This window comes from Gymnogyps californianus, chromosome 5 (assembly GCF_018139145.2).
Source record: "Gymnogyps californianus isolate 813 chromosome 5, ASM1813914v2, whole genome shotgun sequence".
Classification (NCBI taxonomy): domain Eukaryota; kingdom Metazoa; phylum Chordata; class Aves; order Accipitriformes; family Cathartidae; genus Gymnogyps; species Gymnogyps californianus.
In genome coordinates, this window is record NC_059475.1 from 68,310,959 (window position 1) to 68,326,092 (window position 15,134).

The 15,134-nt window shown below is 48.5% G+C and overlaps 1 protein-coding gene across 1 annotated transcript in view; it reads left to right on the forward strand.

Annotated features, from left to right (window-relative positions):
* Window positions 1–15,134, forward strand: part of TXNDC16 (thioredoxin domain containing 16) — a 41,338-nt gene that overhangs the window by 13,600 nt on the left and 12,604 nt on the right. Inside the window, exons 9-15 of the mRNA XM_050898226.1 lie at window positions 166–332; window positions 1,442–1,502; window positions 2,876–3,020; window positions 3,838–3,984; window positions 4,467–4,526; window positions 11,344–11,512; window positions 12,019–12,155. Of these exons, the coding sequence (XP_050754183.1) occupies window positions 166–332; window positions 1,442–1,502; window positions 2,876–3,020; window positions 3,838–3,984; window positions 4,467–4,526; window positions 11,344–11,512; window positions 12,019–12,155 (886 nt within the window). The remainder of the gene's footprint in view (window positions 1–165; window positions 333–1,441; window positions 1,503–2,875; window positions 3,021–3,837; window positions 3,985–4,466; window positions 4,527–11,343; window positions 11,513–12,018; window positions 12,156–15,134) is intronic.

The window sequence follows — 15,134 nt, forward strand, 5'->3', positions numbered from 1 at the left end:
CTGCTTCAATGGATATTTTAGAATCGGGGTTGGAGGCTTTTTCTCAAGGGTCTCCTTATTTCTGTGGCTGGGGAACACATGGTGGCTTGGGCTGTGCAGGAGAAGAGCTGAGGTACCTTCAATGGTATGGAGATGTCCTGCAGTATAACCATGTCTCCTCTCCAGACAGAGGTCGCTGAGGACCCCGAGAAGGTTTCCACCGTTCACTTACAGCTTGGGCTACCACTTGTGTTCATCCTCAGCCAGAAAGAGACCTATGAGGCTGACAGGAGGACAGCAGAGTTTGTGGCCTGGCAGCTCTTGGGGAAAGCAGGAGTTGCCCTTTTGTCCAGGTATTTGCTCTCAGGTGTTTTGGGATTCTCCTTGCTTTTTGTGATGTTTCCGAGCTCGGTTACCTCACCACCAGGATGATAGTCAGTGGGCTTATTCACATTTGTATGAGAGGCAGTAAAACTAGGCGAGATCCTGTGAGAGGATGTCACATTTAAGGACTTGTCCAGAATCAGATTAGTTTGGTTTCAGACTGGCTGGAAGTGTAGAAATGTTTGAGTCTCTTGTTGCCTTAGAAGTGGAAAAACAGTCAGACTAAGAGAGATTTTGGAAAGGAAACTTAGCACAGAAGGAAGGCTTGTATTTTACCCTCAAATTAAGGGCAGAAGGAGATCCAGTAAAGGAGATGGACTGTGGGTGCTGGGATGCGATGAGGGTCTCCGCTCAGTAAGCGATGCCTCCTGAGTCAACGAGGGCTCTCTGAGTTAGACCAGCACGCTTGTTCCCCAGGAGGACAGGAGACAAGCTTGTGGCTGACTATAGGGCAGCTGTGCTGTGGAGATCTGGCTTCCTCTGCGGCTGACCACCAGTTACTTATCTCTGCTCTGTGGGCTCAGGAGCAGCCTGCGTACACCAGACTGGCTTGTGTTTGCAAATGCTTCCATGGTGTCTTGCCAAAGGAGGTGTGCAGCCCCTGTAGGCATGGTTGCACGGCCTTTGGGGATGTCTGCTGGCAGCTGTGCAAATGGGAGGAGATGGAGGAAGGATGGGCGTGGGCTCTCTTATTCCAGCTTTCTGCCACCGTGGTACCTCCCTGTATGGAGGCACTTCTTGGCTGCATTTACTGATGAGCTGAAGTCCACCGGCAGAGCAGCTGCACTGGGATGTGGCTACCAGTGCATGAGCAAAGACCTGAATCACAGAAAGGGAATCCAAGCCCCTTGCGAAACAGGCACGTTATGCAGTGCAATCCCACCAGAAGGTCACTTGGAGCCTATTTCTCCACCACTGACATTGATTATGGGTTCCTGCAAGTTCTCGGGGGCCCCGAAGCACGGCTCTCTGAGGACGTGGTGCTGCTGAGAGAGGTGGGCTTGCCAGCCAGGCAGGCTGAATGGAGGGAGTGACCTTGCACGTTGCACCATCTAATGTTCACTTTGTATTTTGGAAGGGACCTCGTAGATTTGAACATTCTGCTCCGGTCAAACGTCGCTCTCAAGACACCAGATGAGGTTAGCTGCTGGATTTCTTTATTGTACAACTCTCATTTCCCTGTCTGGGCATGGTGCTCTTGAGAGGTGTTGGGGTGTTGCTTGGCTCCGTAGTTATTTGACAGTCTTCCCAGAAGCTCAAGGGGAAGTGTCTTTCCCTAGATGCACGCACGTATTTGGAACTGCCTGAGTTTGGTACTGCAGAGCAATTGTGCCTGCTGGTAAAGATAAAATATTGAGTTTATTTTGAGTTCAAAACATAGGGTTACATCTCCATTACACCTTAAGGCAACACAAAGTTTTGAACTACCTAAGGTAGTAGTCCAAGTGCAAATTCCCCAAAGATTTGGACCTCTAAAGGCCCTCGCCCCCTTAGGAAAGGCATTCAAAAGATGGGAGAGGAAATGAGTGTGAAACTAAGAGCAAACGAAGAGCAAACATCCAAAGGTCTGTGCTGAACTGATGTAACCGAATGCCTCTGGCAGTGATCTGGGAAAAGGGCAGGGTGTAAGTTAAATGAGGTTGATCAAGATGAGCTAAACTCTGGAGGGACCTGACCCAGCTTGTGAAGCAAGATGGAATTCGGTGCTGACAAATGCCAGGGAGCACACGTTGCCCCAGATTACCTGAACTGTCACACTTGTGATTGCAAAGACACAGGATCAGACCTGAACCTGAGCGTCCCCTGAGGGCTTCCCATGCCCTGGTGAGAGATGTGCCTGTTGTGTTTCTCCTCTTAGAGCCAATGGGAGGTGCCAGCAATTTGTCATTTCTCTCAGTTCATTATAAAATTCATTTTCTCTGAAGTGCCTTGCGCTGAGACAGTGCCAGAACTGGTTTTAAGCCGACAAGGTCTCATTTCTGAGAAATACATTTTCCTCTTTCCTTTCCATGGGTTGGCAGCCCGTGTACGCTTGGGAGCACTCTTCTTGGTTGAGCTCCATGAGATAAAGGATTTTTCATGCCAGTTTCCCAGACTCTGATGGGCTGCTCTGACCCAGCCTCACCCCTCTAGAGGAGGGACAGCCGAGCGGACCCTGTACCTCCCCGCTCTCCTTCACTGTTTGGCCACTGGCCTTTTTCTTGCAGTGGTGGATCTGTGTTAAGATGCTGGGAGGTGGAGCGGGTGTTCGCTTTCACCACTCCAGGCACAGGATCCCACATAGCCACACAAGGAAAAGTCAGTCTGGAGTGAGAAAAACTCATGCGCAGGTGAAATTGGCCAAAGAAACACACCCCAGAAGCTCCCCTGTTCGGCAGCTTTAGGTATCTGTTGACATACCCCAAAAATAAGGAGTTGGGTGATGGTGCCCCATCAGCCTTGAGTTTGGTTTGCGGACAGAATAGGCAGAAGGCGATGTTTTGCTCCCACTGATTTATTCTGTTTTCTTTAGGGAGTGCCAATCAAATACCTGGTCTTGGAAGACACTGATGAAGTTATAACCTTGGTGGAAGATAAGAACAAGGTCGAACAAATCCAGGAGGAGGAAGAGGAGGAGGAGGAGGAAGATGAGGATGAAAAAGAGAATAACAATCAAGGTGTGCAACTAAACAGTGAAAAGCTGATTGTCATCAGATGGAACATGCAATCAGCATCTGCTGGACACGTGCAGGCATATGTTAAAGCGTTAGAGAACACTTTTGCAAATCCAAGGCAAACCATCACAGTCACATCACAGTTGTACAAAGTGGCTCTCTTATCTTCTGCAGATCACTGGAGTTTAGTGCCAGCCAGGCATAATTTTTAGGGGAGACACCAGGGAAGAAAATCAGCAGCTGTTAGAGGAATAGTTGCAGAGGTGCTGCATGAGGGACAGGGGTGCTTCTGCTTGAATGCATCCAGCTTCAGAGGCATGAGAGTTTAAAGTGCACCCAATGCCTTTTCCTCTTCAAGCATCAGAAGAAGAGCCTCAGAATTACCAGTCCCTTTGGAAAGATTTGAGACATGTTTTCGTAAGAGCTGTCCCAGAGTTGCCTTCCCCAGGGAGAAAACACTGGCCCCTGCAACGCTTCCTTGAAAACGCGTTTGTTTTCCATACAAAATTGGTTTTGTTTTCCAAAAAAAGTGGGACGGGATCCTAGAGGAGCCGACATGATTAAAGAATAGTGTTCAAATCAGAGGGTGCAACTGCTGTGAGGCGTCATAAGTGCATTTCAGTGAGTTTATATGTGTGTCTGTGCCTGTGCCTCCGCTCCCCCATCCGAGGCCCTTACTTCTCCCCCGCTGACAGTCACCATGTCTCTGCTGAGAGGTGCTGGCTTACAAAAACATGCTGACGGGGTGGCACAGGGGGCTGCCGTTCCCTCTGCCCTCTGTACGTACCTGTGTTCATGCACGGCTTTGGGTCCCTTGCAGACATTCAGGATGATCAAGTGGTGGAAGCAGTTTCCAGGGACAAGAAGCGAGAGCTGCCCCTGGAGCAGATCCTTGCCCTGACAGAGGAGACCTTCCACTCTGCCCTCTTGGAGGCTGCCCGGACGGTGGTGCTGTTTTATGCCAGCTGTGAGTATGAAATGTGGCCTGGCTGTCCCTTCTCTGAGCTTGCACTGCTCACCATGCTTTCCGTAAGATGGTGGTCCTGTAGATAAGTTTAAACGATAAAGAAGTGCCGCATCGTGCCCCGTGGGCCTCCACCCACCGTTAGCAATCAGATTAAGTCAGTTCTTCCCATTGACTGATACTGTGTGAAGACAGTGTCTCTCAGTATAGAAGATATCAATGTTCATAGGTGTTTAACCTTCATTTTACAGGGACCGAATGTGGGACAAGAGGGGAAATTGGGGTAGCATGGGATGGCCTAGACAACCTGGCTGCTGTCTGCTGCACAGAAGCATAAAGTCCAATTTTCCTTATTTCTTTCAAGTCTTTCAGAGCTTGAAGCGCCTTAGGATGCGGAGAATCGTAACGTGACGTTGTCAGAGAGCAAGGTGGGGCTGGTCTGTCACCTGTATGTCCCTCAGGGCTGTGTCTCTCCTGTGTTTCAGGGGAGGCAGTGTCCCTGGCAGTACTGCGGTCTTACACCGAGGTGGCCGATCGTCTGAAAGGTAAGGTGCCTCGGGTCTGAGTGCTTTACAGCTGGCATGCACCTGCCCTGGCAGTAGGAACCAAAAGACTGGGAGGATATTGATGGTACCTCACTCCCTCACCCAGAATATACTTATTTTTTCCCCTCAAACTCTTAAGGAAGGCATACCCACATCAGGTTGCTTAGGAAGAGTCCTTTGTTTCTTATTTAGGGATCTTTGCGTCCATTTGTGCCTCTGTAAAGTCATGGGACCGGGAATGCAGCCTTCTGCAGTCGCCTTATGTTGTTGGTGTAAATTGGTACACACCAGCTGCCCAAACTGCCTTGCAGCTGAGATGGCGATGTTGGTGGGCACAGTGACAGCGTGACTAATGATGGTGACGATGATGGTGATGTTGGTGGGCACAGTGACAGCGTGACGAATGATGGTGACAATGATGGTGATGTTGGTGGGCACAGTGACTGCGTGACGAATGATGGTGATGTTGGTGGGCACAGTGACTGCGTGATGAATGGTGGTGATGATGATGATGATGATGTTGGTGGGCACGGTGACTGCGTGATGAATACCCGAGAGCATGGAGAGGGCCAGGGCAGAGCACCACTGGCAGTGGATGACACAGGGTGGACTTTGGAGGGAGGAGGAGCGAACAGCAGGCACTGTAGCCTGCATCATGGAAACGGGGTCCCGTTTATGCCCCTCAGTGCTAGGTCCTGTACAGACCAAGGAGATGCACTACATGCTGCACAGCAAGTCAATGTGCTGGGTGGCACATCAGATCTCCTGTCCTTGGAAGTACTTGATCTGGAAAGGAGTAGGAATTGGCCCCGGCTTTGGTGGAAAGCGTGACAGGCAGGTGCGGGCAGGCCCAGATCCAGCGGGGCAGGACGGTGTCAGAGGAAGAATTTACAGTGGTGGTGCCTTCAGGGCCTGGAGACTGGCTTAATTACATGGGAAGTCTCGCAGGCGGCCACGGAACTCCATAAATAACACGTGACGGTGAAGAATCAGCAACACTTAAAGACAACACACATTGGGTAGTCTGGTGGTAAAGGCAGGAGGGAGTGATCCTTCAAGAGGGTTTGAGCAGTTCCTGAGTGATGTGAGCCCCAATTCAGCTTCATTCAGGTCTTCAGCCCCATCCCTCTCTACGGTTAGTGGAGAGAGATGGGTTCTTCTGCACATCCATCATTCTTACGTTGGCTGAATCTCTTCCAGAGATGCCTCTTTCTCCCCCTGGCTGCAGGGGACACTCAGGTGGCCCCATCCCCAACTCCTTGCAGCACAGCAGAAAAGTCGTGTGGATCTGGGCAAGAGCTGTTCTGGCACCCTTGGAGGGGACTGATGCCTTCTCTTGGTTTTTCTTCTTCATCAAGGCTCATTTCTCCTAGTGATGGCACTCTCCTGGGACTGGGCATGGTGTCCTCCAGAGTGCAAGCAGGATTCAGGCTGAGCTCTCAGCAGTGGGGACATGTATAGAGTCCACAGGGGACCCAGCCAACTTTCTGGGAAGCAGATGCAGTGGGAGTTGCTTACAAGAAACCCTCTTGGGAACACTGCAGACAGTGCTGTGGTTTGGATGAAAGCGGTTCTGCATTCATGGTTTGCATGAAGGGAAGGTCACCAGCAGCTTTGATCTGGACTGAAATCCTGGGAATAAACAGGAAAGCTCAGGGAGGGTGGTTGTTATTGTTAGAGATGTTATGGTTGTTGATGGTTTGGGGTTTCTTTTAGACTCCCCAGCAGTCAGACTAGCTAGAGAAGCAACCTGGGAGAGTGAGTGGATGAAACCCTGCCTCTTCCAGAGCCAGTGGCCAAACCTGGGCTGATTCTGCACAGCCAGGCTTTCACCATGTGTTTTCTGAATCATTTGATAACAATCTTAGTACATGGAAGCAGCCACAGGCAGATTCTCAACAGAGATTATGAACTGATTGGGGTCAGGGCCTTTCCTCTGTGATCAGTGAGGTCCCACCAAAGACTCCCAGGCTAGATGTGACCTGTGGAATGACTCCAGTCTGCTTTCCCTGCTGCGGCCTCAGAGAGGATGGAGAACGGCTGCGTTAGTGGATCTGGAGATCCTTTGTCTCTGCTGCTGAGGGAGCCTCAGTCACAGGCGGGCTACCAGGGGAGTTGGAAGACCTAAAAGGCTGGGGGTCCCTGGGCTCTCAGTTGTGGCCCGGATGAGGGAAGATACAGCAGTGCAAGGGACAGAAGTCTGGATCAGGAAGCAGATTTTGAGCTATGCAGGACTGAGAATAAAAGATGGGGTTTGGCTTTGGGGCAATCTCTCAGCTCCCCCAGAAGCGCTGGTATTCCTGTCTGCTCTCTGGGGTGGAGCTTTCTTCCTAAGGGCTGGGAAGCCAAGACCCTCTGTCTGAGGCACGAATCACCCGCTCTAGAGGCATATTTTGAGTTGCAGAACCAGGTCCCACTTTTGGTGCCAATTCTTTGTGCAAAATGGCACTGAGAATAGGCCGTATGAGATCAAGCGCAAGGGAGTGGAGGAAGCTGGAGACTGGAATGACCCTGTGAATCATCCAGTAACAGATGTTCAGCAGATCATCACAAAATTAAGTTTATAGCCCCCCAAGTGTTTTCCCTTTGTTGAGAGAGCCAATCTAGCACGAGATAAAGAGAAGCATCTTCGTCTTGCTGAACTGAGCACATTTTCTGCTCTTGCAGCAAGAGCGTGCCATTCTCGCTGCCACTGGGGCCAACTGCTGCAGCTCTTGTTTTCTTTTGCAAGATGTGAATTTATGGAGGCAGCAGCCCTGGGACAGGAGAAGAGGATGTGAAGGTGAGACAGCGCTGAGCGTTTCTTAGATGTGTCATTGGCCTTTTTTGCGAAGAAGAGAGGAAACCAATGTCTAAGAAGACCAATATACTGTGATGAAAAACAGTTCTGCTTCCCTCTTCTGTGCTTGTGGAGTCTTCTTGACCAATGACTTCCAAAGACAGGGGTCTGAAGTTGTAGTTCAAAGGCATGAAAATCACCTGCTTGATTTAGCAATGTATATTCATGGAACCTCAATCTGAAGTAAGGATTTAGGAGTCCATTTTGCGATGCTGTTTGTGTAGTCATTTCCCATTCCATATTAGATTCCTCCTCTTGAAGTGCAGCACATCATACATCTCTTTCATGTTGTAGCCTTTGGACCAGCTCTTCAAGTGAGCTGTTTCTAATGCCAGTCCTGCCCTCCAGAGGATTAGAAGTTTAAGGGATTCTTGATTTTTCTTGTTCCCTATAGCGATGATGATTTGTCTTGTCCTGGTTTTGTAAGACCCCTAGGACAGAGGTTCTCACTGTTGCTGGTTTTAGTAGCGCCTAAAATCACAGAACAGTAGGATCTTGTGTTCCTCTTTCTCCTTTCTTCCCATCCAGCAGCTCAACAGTGACCACAGGGCTGAACAGTCTGTTGCTGAGTTACTCAACTGCTGAAACTGCTGCTCGTTCAGTAATTAATAATATGGTGCGGATTGGGATGGGAGAGAGATCATCCTGTACCAGGTGTTCCTCAGGCCAGGTGGGGCTCCTTTGGAGCACTTTTGGTACATAAGCCCCCGAGGTAGTATCCAAATACTAAAACTCATATTTGAGGGACCTTAGAGCAGCCTTGCAACTCAATTTTAACAAGACATCAAAGCCCTATTTCCATGTCATTATTTTTCAGAGTTGGGCAAGACACAAGATTATGTGGTAACAGATGATGAGAACGAGCTATACTGCATCAGAGGTGTGAAATAAATTTAGGGGCAGGCTTTTAATTTGCGATGTTATTTCAGAGCCTGGAGAATGACACAAACCATTTCTGCTCTCGTGAAGTGTTTTGACAACTCCTGACTGTCTGTCCTGGTTTCGGCTAGGACAGAGTTAATTTTCTTCCTAGTAGCTGGTATAGTGCTGTGTTTTGGATTTAGTAGGAAAAGAATGTTGATAACACACCGATGTTTTTAGTTGTTGCTAAGTAGTGTTTATACTAAGTCAAGGATTTTTCAGCTTCTCGTGCCCAGCCAGCAAGAAGGCTGGAGGGGCACAAGAAGCTGGGAGGGGACACCATCAGGACAGCTGACCCAAACTGGCCAAAGAGCTATTCCATAGCATATGACATCATGCCCAGTATATAAACTGGGGGGAGTTAACTGGGAGGGGGGATCGCGGCTCGGGAACTAACTGGGCATCGGTCAACGAGTGGTGAGCAATTGCATTGTGCACCACTTACTTTGTATAGTTTAATTCTTTTAGTATTGCTATTGTCATATTATTATTATTATCATTATCATTGTTTTTCATTCCTTTCTGTCCTATTAAACTGTCTTTATCTCAACTCACGAGTTTTTTTTTCCTGATTCTCTCCCCCATCCCAGGGGTGGGGGGGCAGTGAGCAAGCGGCTGCGTGGTGCTTAGCTGTCGGCTGGGGTTAAACCACGACACTGTCTGAGTGGAATTGCAGACCCTTAGCTCCGTGCTGCCGCTTGCTTCTTCTGTACATGAGTTTGACACAAGGCAGAACAGCAGCAAACTCCTCATGTGAACTGCAAAGGAGAGCCTTAAATGAGGGTTGCAGAAAATGGTCCGGTGGGATGCCATGGACATAGGGATAGGGGATAGGAACACATGCTACGGTCACCTCTGCCTCACCCTTGTCTGTGGAGATGCCTTGCCCATCCCTGGCAGGGACATTTCTAACCTGTGACTAAAACCCTTCCACAGCTTCTCTGCCAAAAAGTCTCAGCTGTACTTGGTTCTCAGTAGCTTGTTTTAATATTTGGTCAATCCTCCCTTCCTGGGAATGAGTTGTTGCTTGTCCTTGCCCAGCTGGCAACAGAGAGTGATCTCACTGTCGTCTCCAGAGCAGACTTTACATATTGTTAGATTTTATTGTTTCTTTCTTCCATGCGATTTCCAATCAAAAGAAACACAGTTCTCTGGGTTTTTCCTCAGGAGGCTTGTCTTCCAAACTTCTCCAGATTCTCTCTCATCTGCTTAAGCCTTTCCAAAAACATGTTTCCCAGCCTGTCTTGCTGGGCTCTGCAGAGGTCTCCCTGGGACAGAAGAGCATCATTTTCCTCCCATGCCTTGCAGATGCTGTTGAGAGTTCATCCCAAAATGAGCTTTGCCCTTTTCTGCAGCACTGATGATATCTGTGCATCCTGCTTGTCATTACAGAATGCTGCTGTTGTTACACTTTGCCCTTCAAATTGCTTTCTGCCCCTCTGGGCTTGGGATCATTTGCAGATTGGATGTGTGTGTTTTATTCCATCAGCCAGGCCTTTAATGAAAATAGTGATCAGAATCAAACCCAGGACAGACAGAGAAGAAGGCTTGGCTGTTTTGATCTGCCGTACTCTTGAGAAATCCTCATCACCTGCCCTGACCCTGGTTTCTGAAGGACACTTTGCGATGGTCTGCCTCCATGTGTGTACTTGTCTCTACGTCTCATCCCATCTTTCCCATGTAACTGTTGAATCCTGTTCAAACGAATTTAGGGAAGGCATGAAGATTTCTGAGATAAGGCATTCCTGCAGTGGGCATGGACGACATATGGCCTGAGGACTGTACGCAGCCCTCCTGTCCTTGGTCAAGCCTGCAAGTAGGTAGGAGGCAGCTTAGGCGAGGCTGGCAACCAAGGGATGGTAGCTAGTGAAGCCGGTGATGGTTCACCTGCCAGCTGGTTAGCACAGGCTTAGCCGTGGACCAGCAGCAGCGTGTGCTGGTCATCGCCCAACCTGCAGATGAAAGAAAGGCTGATAAGGACATGCTGGAGCTGCAGGCACTGTGTCTTGGGCCTCTGCAGAGCATGCAAGGAACCAACCTTCATTTGTTTCACTGCTTGTGAGTCCCTTGAGTTTTATCGCTTTGGTGAGACCCATAAAAAGCTTTTTTAGTACCAGGAACCAAAGTTGGACTGACTGCTCTGTAATTCCCAAGTGCTCTCCCTTTCCCTCTCCCTTACCTGTGAGACCCCAGGCTCTTTCTTAAGGTCCTAAAGGTACCTGCTAGTGGCTTGGAGATGAGCAGCTTGCATAGGTAGGATAGGATGAATGCCGTCAGACTGCCAGCCTCTATTACATATATCATGTTTACGTGACCTTTAACTGCTGCTTGTGTATTGGGCTCCATGCTTTAGGTAGAACAGACACTTTTCAATACTGGGCACCTTAATAAATGAAAAAGCCTTGAATGCGTCAGCCTCCTCCATGCCAAGCTTTGTCTTCCCTCCTTCCTGTAAGTGAGGGCCTGCATCATTTCTTTGTCTTGGCCTTATTCCTAAGGTATTTCCAGTACCTTTCCTTACTGCCTTTTATGCTCCTGGACAGTTGCCTCAAGGTTTCATGGTGTTCCTTTGAGTAACCAGCCAGATGCGAATGTCTCTGGGAATTTCCTTCTGAGAAGTGAAACTTACTGCTTCCCTGAGTTTATTCTCTCCGTGGTCCGTTGTTTGGATCAATCCACACCTGCTGGGGTATTTTAATACATTCGCCGGCTCGAAATAGTTACTATTACGCTCAAAAGTGTAAGGCATATCCATGAATGATTTCAAGAGGGAGATAGCCTGTACTCAAAGGGATTGTGTATTTGGGGCTGGATTTTGATATCCTGCCCACACAAAGCAACATTTGACTCCAGAAATGGTCCAGCAACTTCTCAGCGGTAGCCCACCTGGGCTCGCTGCGAGTGCTAGGATCCAGTGCTAGGATGCACGCCAAAGCAAATAGGAGTTCTGGCAGCGTTACTACAAATATATGCAATAATATCCAAAGAAGCTAACAAAAAGGTCTCTTTTTCAACCTTTTTTGCATATTATTTATACGTATTTGTTTTCCACTCTAGGAACTCAGGGGGTTTTGCTCTCTCGGGTAAACTGCTGGGACTGGCCTGGCATTTGCACAAAGGAGAATGTCACTCAGTTTCCTACCATCAAGATTTACGAGAGGGGAGAGCGATCAGTGATGTACAATGGCATGTGGGGAACCGAAGAACTGACCCGCTTCATCGTGCTGTAAGTGTCTGTTAATGAGTCCCCACACAGTAAGATTGGCACAGCCACTAGATGATGTTCTGGATACTTCACAGCCTGTGTAATGGAAATCCTTTTTGGAAAAATAATGTCAGATCTGATTGTAGACCTGGTTTGGAAATTAGCTTAATAATTTTTTGTGCTTTTCAATGTCAGGGAGCATTTGTTCTTGGACAGTGCATCCATCTGTTGTCACTGTCCCTCTCTCTTTGCTGGAATTCCTTCTCTGTTATTTTTAATGGGGATCCCAAGGATCTCAGAGCAACCAGTTTGGCTCAGTGCTGATCTCTCTTCCCTGTAACCAGCTCCAGTGCCTTTCTGTGACTAGGCATTGTCCTTCCTTCCCAGGCGACTGATTTTTGTCTCTAATGAGGCATAACCGTTATCATATTGGGTTGGGGCACTGTTGGATTGAGGTTGCCCTTTTGTCTCTTCATCCCAAAAGTGAAGGAGGTGGCAGCCCATGTTGTTTCTCTGCCTTTCCATAGGAGCCAAGTTTCCTGCCCTCTGAAGCTGGCCACGATTGAAGAAGCAGAAGGGTATTTAAGAGGAGAGTTTCCATCTGAGCTGTCATCCTATCACCACACTTCGCTTCTAGGAGTATTTAGCACAGCCACGAGTGAAGGTTAGTGTGGTATTTGTGGGTTAAGCCCTCAGCTTCATTCCTGATGGGAGAGGGCTGATTCCAGGTGCTTGGAAGCTCCTTCGTGTTTCATTTTCTCTAAGTGTGTTTGCTCACATCACAGCCTGCCTGGCACCACCCTTTTTATTTTTGCAAGAAGAAGATAGCAGGAGATTCCAGATGTGGGACCTAAGGTCCATATCCTGGCTCAGAGGACATTCATCTGCCAGGCACGTTTACTGCACCCACTGTGGTAGCATCCGACAGCCCCGACAGAGATTGAGACATGGTGCTTGGCGCAGTACGAAACAACAGTGCCCTGGGTGACCTGTCTCTGCAAAGAAATTTTTGCAGATGTCCAATCTGAACTTACCAAGCCACGATTTGTGCCTCTTGTCCCTGTTGTATCTCCTGCCCCTTACCGTGAGGAGTTTGGCTCTGTCGTCTTCATGAGTCCCCTTTGAAGTAGTTGTAGGCTGCCATTAAATCCCCTCTTGGCCTCTGACTGAACAAGCCCGGATCCATCAGCCTCTTCTTGCAGTCCGTGTACAACATGTCACAGCATATTCTTTCTTAAAGAAAGCCCTTTCCACTATTGGATTGATAGTTATCTTGCTGACTCCTCCTCCTGCAAATGTGGTAGTCCCAGTCTTTGCAACCAACACACAACCCAAAACCTTTTTTTTAAAAAAAAGAAAAGCAGCAATAATAAAATACAAATAATAAAATACAAATTTCTTTCATCAAAAGGAATGAAATGTGAATAACTCAATGAAATCCCCTTGTGGAGTACGAAATAGGTGGGCACAGCCCCCAGAGTGGTGGACACCAGCTAGAAATGCTAAGCAAAGTAGCTGGAAGGAGTGTTCTGAACTTGTTTGAATTTGTCTCCACTATGTAGTCTCGGTCAGTATGGTCCTGGCCAGCGGCTGAAACTTGGAGCAGTCGTGCTGTCCCTCCCCTGCCTGCTGCATAGAGTGCTGTTAGTCACTCGGATGCTGCTCCAGTATCATTCGTTGCACGCCATAGCCGTGGCCCAGGGTCCATTGGGTTTCCACAGCCTTTCTGAAAGATGGGAAAATTGACCCGGGAGCTACGGTGATTTTTCATGCGACAATTGTACACGTTAACAGGGGAGAGGGAATGAAGTCAGTCTGGAAAGGGAACGTCATGTCGTGCTTCAGTCAAATCCACAGTGGAGAGCTAGGACCTTCCAACCCCACGGTCTCTCAGTTACCAGCTACCCCTGGGAATTACTGCGTTAAAAAAAGAAGAATTTTCTGATCTGTCTTAAGATCAAAATTTCAGACTATTTTTCATTTTGAAGCTCCGTTGTGCCTGTAAACTTTGATTGAATGCAAACCAAGCTACTTTCTCACATGAGGGGGTCCAAAGGGAATCCACTGTGCTCAGAGGTAAGAACAAAATAAAACGTTTAGAACCAACCAGAAAACACTTGGGCTGTGTTCAGCGAGCCAGCTGACAGCTAATATGCCTGCCGCCTTCTGGAGCATCTAAGTCTGTTAAATATAGCAGAAGATAAAAAACCTTTAGCCCATTTCTCCCTGGTTTTCATCAGCTGAGCTCCAAAATCTCCCCTCTATTCCACATATTCCTTTCTCTGCAGTAGTGGAGCCTGGATTAGCCCCGTGGTAGGACCTTGGACAACATGGGGACGGTGAGAGGGGTTCATGGAAGGAACCTGCCTGGATCCGGCTGGACATGTGAGCTCAGACTCTTTCCTATATAGAAGTTCTTCATTTCCTTCCGTGCAAACAAGAGTCTTGGAGGTTTCCAGACGGCTCTGTGTGGAGCCTGCAAGATTGCCTCTTCCCTCGGGGCACACTCAGTCTGCAATCTGGAATGGCATCCGCAGTCTGGGGTAACTCAGCTGCAGATGCCAAGGGAGATGAAATACGTGATGCTTTGACCGCCTGTAACCTGTGGGATGTTCGAGCGTCATGCGGAACGACCTGAGGGAGCAGAAAACCGGAGCCAGCTGTTCTGACACCAAACCCAGGCCAGAGTCAGGGAAACCACATTGCTGCCCTTATCAGCCTGCAGACTTATCTGGAATTTCCAATGATTTTCTCACGGCAAGAATTCCTGCTCTAACCTGAACCAGCAATGCACTGTGTCATTGCCATTTCTAGTTAACTGAAACAGAGCAACGAGATGTCCAGTTAAACAAAGCCCTGGATTTTTTCCAGCGCTTAGCGTCAGAACTGTGTTAAGAAGCCCTTCAGTGGGTCTGGGCTAAAAGAGGCTTGTCAGAAAAATCATAATTAAAATTTATTACAAAGAGGTGAATGGTATTACTAGGGCAATGAATGAGCATTTTCCTGGAAACTTGGAGAACTTATAGGAGAGAAATTTGTTCACTGTGCAGAAACTGGAAGCATACTTGGAAGTAAGACTCTGTCCTAAACCGTGCAGCAAATGTTTAAAAATACACCGGTGTTCTGCAGAGCTCTGGTACCGCTGTAGGGCTTGCGAGTACCGGTGTAAACCAAGTGAAGAAGGCAGGCAAAGATGCTACAGCTGCTGCTGGAGAGCATGGTTTCATGAGATGCCTTCTGCTAAAGGGATAAGAGGTGATGCTCAGATCCTGCCTCCGAAAACTGCAAGAGCTGTAGACCCTTCCTCACCTGGCAGTTTTTTTCCTCCTTGTTCCCAAATCCTGCAGTGAAGCTGGGCTTGTGCGGTTCACGGCGGCTGTTGTGGAAGGCAACTGGGATTCCAGCTTGAGGCATGTGCTGCAGTGCATGATCAGGCCCCGCCGGGAATTCCGACAGTGCTCTCGGGGGATTAATTTGCTTCTTTAGAAGTGCTTCGTGTCTGTAGTGGAGCTCTGTGAATTTGGGGGGGTTTGTTGCACAGAGCTGAGAGACCGTCGCTGTGAGCTGTTGAGAAATGAAGGCTGGTGCGTGGCTCTGGGTCTGGCACAGTCCCCAAAATACGGAAAAATTTGGAAGTGTGATA